Source organism: Salminus brasiliensis, chromosome 6 (genome assembly GCF_030463535.1).
Source record: "Salminus brasiliensis chromosome 6, fSalBra1.hap2, whole genome shotgun sequence".
Lineage (NCBI taxonomy): Eukaryota > Metazoa > Chordata > Actinopteri > Characiformes > Bryconidae > Salminus > Salminus brasiliensis.
Window position 1 is genome coordinate 1,414,399 of NC_132883.1, and position 7,170 is coordinate 1,421,568.

At 44.9% G+C, this 7,170-nt stretch overlaps 1 protein-coding gene across 4 annotated transcripts in view; it reads left to right on the plus strand.

The window, feature by feature from the left end:
* The first annotated feature begins 2,480 nt into the window (after positions 1 to 2,480).
* The window catches only part of LOC140557129 (choline transporter-like protein 5-B), a 47,991-nt gene continuing 43,301 nt past the window's right edge, over positions 2,481 to 7,170 (plus strand). For all 4 annotated transcript variants that reach the window (XM_072681283.1, XM_072681285.1, XM_072681284.1 and 1 more), the window contains exon 1: positions 2,481 to 2,609. In XM_072681283.1, the coding sequence (XP_072537384.1) occupies positions 2,573 to 2,609 (37 nt within the window). In that variant the 5' untranslated portion in view covers positions 2,481 to 2,572. The remainder of the gene's footprint in view (positions 2,610 to 7,170) is intronic.

Sequence of the window (7,170 nt, forward strand, 5' to 3'; positions counted from 1 at the left end):
GATGTGAGTGTGGATCCTTTCTTCGGGGAACTCTGCAGAGGAGAGGCTGGGGTGTATCTGGAGGGAAGCACTGCTCAGAAACACTGGTTTAGATGAGATACACCACTTTGATCAGCAGGTGGCAGCACTTCACCTTCATACAGTACTGAAGGTTCTTAGCGACTGTGAATGTATTTATTTATATGGAATTATTGATTTCAGTATTGGTGACCGGACTCACCAAAGGTCACCAGTGAGTGAATATATACAGAACCTCAGTTCTCCTTTACTAGAGAACCCCTGAAGAACACAGATTTGTAAGGGTGTACCATAGACATCCAGGGGGAATTAGACGTATGCAAATGTGTGGTTAAAATTGTGTGCTAGCCAGGCTATAGTACAGCCTCCAAACATGGTGGAGGTAGTTTCATCATCAACAGCTCACAGTGAGAGCTAGCCAGGCTACAGTACAGCCTCCAAACATGGTGGAGGTAGTTTCATCATCAACAGCTCACAGTGGGAGCTAGCCAGACTAAAGTACAGCCTCCAAACATGGTGGAGGTAGTTTCATCATCAACAACTCACAGTGGGAGCTAGCCAGACTAAAGTACAGCCTCCAAACATGGTGGAGGTAGTTTCATCATCAACAACTCACAGTGGGAGCTAGCCAGACTAAAGTACAGCCTCCAAACATGGTGGAGGTAGTTTCATCATCAACAGCTCACAGTGAGAGCTAGCCAGGCTAAAGTAGTACAGCCTCCAAACATGGTGGAGGTAGTTTCATCAACAGCTCACAGTGAGAGCTAGTCAGGCTAAAGGACAGCCTCCAAACATGATGGAGGTATTTTCATCAACAGCTCACAGTGAGAGCTAGCCAGGTTAAAGTACAGCCTCCAAACATGGTGGAGGTAGTTTCATCATCAACAGCTCACAGTGAGAGCTAGCCAGGCTAAAGTAGTACAGCCTCCAAACATGGTGGAGGTAGTTTCATCAACAGCTCACAGTGAGAGCTAGTCAGGCTAAAGGACAGCCTCCAAACATGGTGGAGGTATTTTCATCAACAGCTCACAGTGAGAGCTAGCCAGGTTAAAGTACAGCCTCCAAACATGGTGGAGGTAGTTTCATCAGCAGCTCACAATGAGAGCTAGCCAGGCTAAAGTACAGCTTCCAAACATGATGGAGGTAGTTTCATCAACAGCTCACAGTGAGAGCTAGCCAGGTTAAAGTACAACCTCCAAACATGGTGGAGGTAGTTTCATCTTTAACAACTCACAGTGGGAGCTAGCCAGGTTAAAGTACAACCTCCAAACATGGTGGAGGTAGTTTCATCTTTAACAACTCACAGTGAGAGCTAGGCAGACTAAAGTACAGCCTCCAAACATGGTGGAGGTAGTTTCATCATCAACAACTCAAAGTGAGAGCTAGCCAGGCTAAAGTACATCCTCCAAACATGGTGGAGGTAGTTTCATCAACAACTCAAAGTGAGAGCTAGGCAGACTAAAGTACAGCCTCCAAACATGGTGGAGGTAGTTTCATCATCAACAACTCAAAGTGAGAGCTAGCCAGGCTAAAGTACATCCTCCAAACATGGTGGAGGTAGTTTCATCCACAACTCACAGTGAGAGCTACCCAGGCTAAAGTACAGCCTCCAAACATGGTGGAGGTAGTTTCATCAACAACTCACAGTGAGAGCTAGGCAGACTAAAGTACAGCCTCCAAACATGGTGGAGGTAGTTTCATCAACAACTCAAAGTGAGAGCTAGCCAGGCTAAAGTACAGCCTCCAAACATGGTGGAGGTAGTTTCATCAACAACTCATAGTGAGAGCTAGGCAGACTAAAGTACAGCCTCCAAACATGGTGGAGGTAGTTTCATCAACAACTCACAGTGAGAGCTAGCCAGGCTAAAGTACAGCCTCCAAACATGGTGGAGGTAGTTTCATCAACAGCTTACAGTGAGAGCTACCCAGGCTAAAGTACAGCCTCCAAACATGGTGGAGGTAGTTTCATCAACAGCTCACAGTGAGAGCTAGCCAGGCTAAAGTACATCCTCCAAACATGATGGAGGTAGTTTCATCAACAACAACTCACAGTGAGAGCTAGCCAGACTAAAGTACAGCCTCCAAACATGGTGGAGGTAGTTTCACACACTGTTACTGTAAATAAGAACCCAGAAGAAGACCCCCAGGAGTGTACTGTAGATATGATGGTAATAAACCTAGTTTAGTTTGATGGGGCTGATCTTGGCTGTTCTACTTTGTGGTGTAACATACAGCAGCCAGTTTTTTTTCACTGGTCATAAGTATTTGGACGCAGATATTCTTTTAGTACGTTTAGGTGGGAAAGCTGTGCAGGACTTCATTCCTCTGTGTGTGTGTGTGTGTGTGTGCACACACTCACACTAATTCATACTGGTGCACGTGACCTAACCCCGCCCCCTTTCCCCTCCCCCGCGTGCTGTAAACACAGTGACGCGCTGAACACACACACACACGCACGCACGCACAGCTGAAATCCAGGCTCCTCCGCTGTTCATATGCAAGCTCACCGTTAAAGGCTCGGTTTAGAGGGGAAAACGACACGAACGGAGGACAGATGGCAAGGAAAACAGCGATACCTCCCTCCTACTACGGTGAGTCTGGTGGATATTCGCCGTTTGGGCATCTGTAGGGAAGTTTCTTTGGGTACAGTGGACAAAGAAACAAGCTAAACTTGAGTGCTTGTTGGAACTCTCCGTTCCACCTTAAATGGGGCAGCAGTTGCATTCAGGCGCCTGAGGCGCCTGAATGCAACTGCTGCCCCATTTAAGGTGGAACGGAGAGTTCCAATAATTTCGAAAAAGGGGGCTATTTCCAGGGTTACACAGCAATCACGCTTACAATATCAGGTCAGACGTGTTTAAGGTCCAGCATATCGACCAGTACCTCCACATCCACCCCCTTTTTCTTCCAAAATGCCACATTTTCCACCTCTTTCTCTCCCTAAAGGTCAATATTTCAAGCTGCTGCTGCTTCCCGGAGCAAAACAACAGCAGTTCTCAGCACCCAGCCTGAGTAAAACTCGTGCAGGCTAACGTACGATCACGTTTTTCTGACGTTTCCACCAAAAACGAGGTGCGTTTCACGTTTAAACGCGTGCGTAAAAGCGTCCGTGCGCTTTGTGCTGCTGCTGTTTTGTTGCGCAGGGCTCCTCTGCACCTCCAGCTGGGGCTTTGTGCTCCGGGCTCGAGCTGTGGAGTGAAGCTGCCTGACCTCTGACTTGCCACCATCCAGCTTGATTTTACTTCATTAAACGCATGAAGTGGACAAAAGTTTGTGGACACCTGCTTCTCTTCAGTGGTTCTTCTCAAATCAAGAGTGGTACCAGGCAAAGAACCACCAAAGCATCCAAATGGTTCTTTTGAAGCTCTCGTGCTCTCTGTATGGGACCATTGTCTTTATTGAACAGTAACTTTTTGGGGGGACGGTTACTTACTGCACGGTGGTTCTTCAAGGCTGTCGGGGTTCTGTGTTTAAAAAAGGTTCTGTCAAGAACCATCTGAAACAGGATTTCCTGGTGGAGAACCATTTAACGAGCCAACGAGAACCTTTTGAAGCATCCAAATGGTTCTTTAAGGTTGGCATGGTTCTGTATGGTGTTGGTGCTGTTTAATAGGACCTTTTTAAGGTTCTTTAAAGGAATAGATACAATAGGTATTTAACAAGGCAAAGAACCTTTGGAAGCATTCAAATTAATCTATAAGATGTAATGGTACTATATGGAACCAATGCTCGTACTAAAGAACCTGGAGAACCTCTGGAGAACCCATTGTTTTTAACTGCACTTTCCTCTACTTTTTGGAAAGGATTTAGACTGAAGACTAAGCACAAAGGGTTCTTTGACGTGTAACAAAAGTGGAACCCTTTTAATGCTGTTTAGAACTATTTGGAGGAAATAGGGTTCTTTACAGAACCATGTACAGTATGTTTTTTTTTTTTATTGCGTAAAAAAAACAGTTTACAAGGCAAAGAACGTTTGAAACGTCTAAATGGTTCTAGAAGTTGTTATGGTACTATTTGGAACCAGTGTTTGTACTAAGAAAACTGGAGAACCTCTGGAGAACCCCTTTTTTTTTAAGAGAGATGTACCCTGTGTAGTGGCGGTCTCTACAGGTTTAGACTGAAGCAAAAAAAAAAGGATCTGTAACTCGTAACAAAAGTGGAACCCTTTTGGTGCTATTCAGAACTATTTGGGAAAAGAAGGTTCTTTAGAGAACCATTTAAAGGATGTTTTCCGTGTATAAAAAGAACAATTTAACCAGGATAGGAACCATTGAAGTATCCAAATGGTTCTTTTAAGTTGGCATGATACTATATGGAACCACTGCCTTTGCAAAGAACCTCCAGAGAACCCATTTTTAGAGATGTGCTCTGGGAATGAACAGATTCTAATAGTGGAATCCTGTTGATGCTATTTAGAACCATTTAAAGGGTTCTTAAAGAACCGTCTACAATATATTTTACTTAAGAAGAGCGATTTAACCAGTAAAAGAACCATTAAAGAAGCATTAAACGGTCCTGTAAGATGTCATGGTTCTATATGGAACCATTAGCTTTGGATAGAAGATCAAACAAAAGGGTTCTTTGACTTGTAGAGAGCCAATTATTCAGGCAAATATCCAAAGAGGTCTTTTTCATGGTTCTATATGGAACGAATGCCTTTATCATAGAACCTTAGGAGAACCCTTTTTTTTGTTTGTTTTAGGAGTGTGCAAGGTTTGCCGCTCTTTTGCTGTCTCTACCTGTCTTGGAACATTCCTGTGAGGAGATACCTCACTCCAGAGAACCTCACAGTCCCCCCTTAAGCATTGTTCTGGATTGTTCTCTGGATTGTTCTCTGGATTGTTCTCTGCATTGGGCTTGGTGATCTTAGGGTGATGTGCTCATGTCTGCTCCAGAGCATCCTGTTCTGTTGGTCATTGCTCCACTAGGAACCAGGTTCGGGCTCAGCAGTGTTTTGAGGTGTACTTCAGAGAAGGTGTCTAGACGCCTTCAGACACTCGGCGTATCTCTCTCATGTTACGCAGTCTGGCTAATTATAAGAAGCTGCCTCTTTCCGAAGGACTGCAGCAGCCATCTGGCCACGCCAACGCAGCTGAAGCGGCCAAAATAGAGCCATGCTAGCGTGGGCTCCTACGGGCGAGAGGCTATTTTCTGCTGGGTTTTGTTTATTTATTTATTTATTTATTTATTTAGCCTGTCTGTTGCTCTTTTGAGAGCTCCAGCACTGGACCGGTTGAAGGTGCCACTCCTTGGAGCGGTTATTAAACATTTCTGAGCAGAAATAAAAGGTTTCACGTTCTTCTTCTAAACGTTAGCGAGGTTCCCCAGCGGCTGGCTAAGGTTTACAGCATGTGGATGAGGGGGAACTATGTTAGGAGAACCTAGGTAGGATATATTAGACAGCGAGTGAAGAAGCAGTCAGCTCTTGAAGAAGATGATGATGAAGGTGATGAAGCAGGAGAAGAGTAAATGGACAAGCGTAAGAATCTGAGACACTTTGACAAGAACCGAACTGTGATGTTCTAGATAACATCTGAGCCAGAACACCTCCAGAACATCAGGCAGGTTCCCGGTATGCAGTGGTCAGTACCTATTAAAAGCGCTCCAAGGAAGGAAGGACGGACGACTGGTGAATGGATGCTAATGGAGGCCCCGCCCACCTCACAACTTACAGGACTTGGATCAGGATCTGCTGCTGAAGTCAGAAGGTGTCAGATTTGTTGTGGGGGCACAAAAGGGCGGCCTAGTTAATTTTAGACTTGGGTGGTATTAATGTTATGGCTGATTGCTGTACATAAGCCGGCCCTGTAGCACTAGGCCTCGGATTTGACTCGTTTCCTGTGTGGAAAGCTGTGTACCGTTTATAATTAGCAGCGTACTCCCGTGCCATGCTGAGGCGAGGGTGGAGTGGGTGGGGTGTTTGGCCAAAGATCAGCAGGCTGAATGACGAAGGGACGGCCTTCTCAGATCATCAGGACTTTGCTGTTGTGTGTAAGTATGGCGGAAGTTCCCACACTCCAGCTTTTGCTCTGCTGCTGGGGGCTTGATGAAGTGCTCAGTGAAGACTCCTAAAGGAGCAGCTCCTGGCGAAGCTGGGGTGTTGGCGGTGAAGTGCCGAGCTCAGCGGCTTGTTAATTAAGGAGTTTCTGGCGTGGTCAGCACTGCGCTGAGAGTTGATTCGCACAGAGGTGAAGAAATGGCCTGTACTGCAGACAGGTGTCCGCACTGTGGTCAGTGTTGCTGCAGTACCGGCCCGTTCTCAGGTTGGGTCGCTTATGGAGTGTGATTGTGGTCAGTAAATACAGATCAGCCGTTAGAAGCCTAGTAGTGTCTAGGGGACCTCCATGGACCACTTGTCCTTCCTTGGAGAACGTTTGGAAGGTTCTGCACACTCACACACCTTTTAAATGGTTCTTGACCAGTTGAAAGGTAAAGGTTCTTTACGCTCACAGGCTTTCCCTTTCAGTTGCTTAGAACCTTTCCGTTACGGCAAGGTGATGGAGACTCTCGTAATCACTCAGGACTGTGATATCTGTGAGGTGACGGTGGTAATGACTGATGCACGCCTCCTACGACACGTGTCCAGCCAGTAGGGCTGCACCTAACGATTTTTATTTTTTATTGATTAATCTAATGATAATTTTTTCAGATTAGTCGATTAATCTAACAACTCATTTTTAGATTACTCTAATGTGAGTGTGTTAGGAATTATAATAATAATATCTCAAAAATAATTAAAAAATCCTTTAATATTGCAGTATTTTTATCGATTTTACATAGTCTGCACCTATGGGGGAATAACAGCTTGACAGTCCAACATAAAATCTCAACCACGAGATGAAAACAGGTCCTGGAGGAACACTAGGGCAAGTTTTACAGTCCAAAATAAAATAATTTTACAGTATCTTTTTAATATTTTATTAAATAATGCTGTTTTTGTTTTTTTTCTAAAACTAGCACAATCTTAAAGAATATTCTCAAAGTAAAATGCGAGCAGTTTCAGCATTTTCATAACAAAATGACTCAAACTAGCTCACACACACACTCAAACACACACACACACACACACACACATATATATAGCGGAGGAAGCGGAGGAAGGGGCTGGGTATCAGTGCCAGCTAGCATTGCTCTGAAGTGATGTGGGGAGAA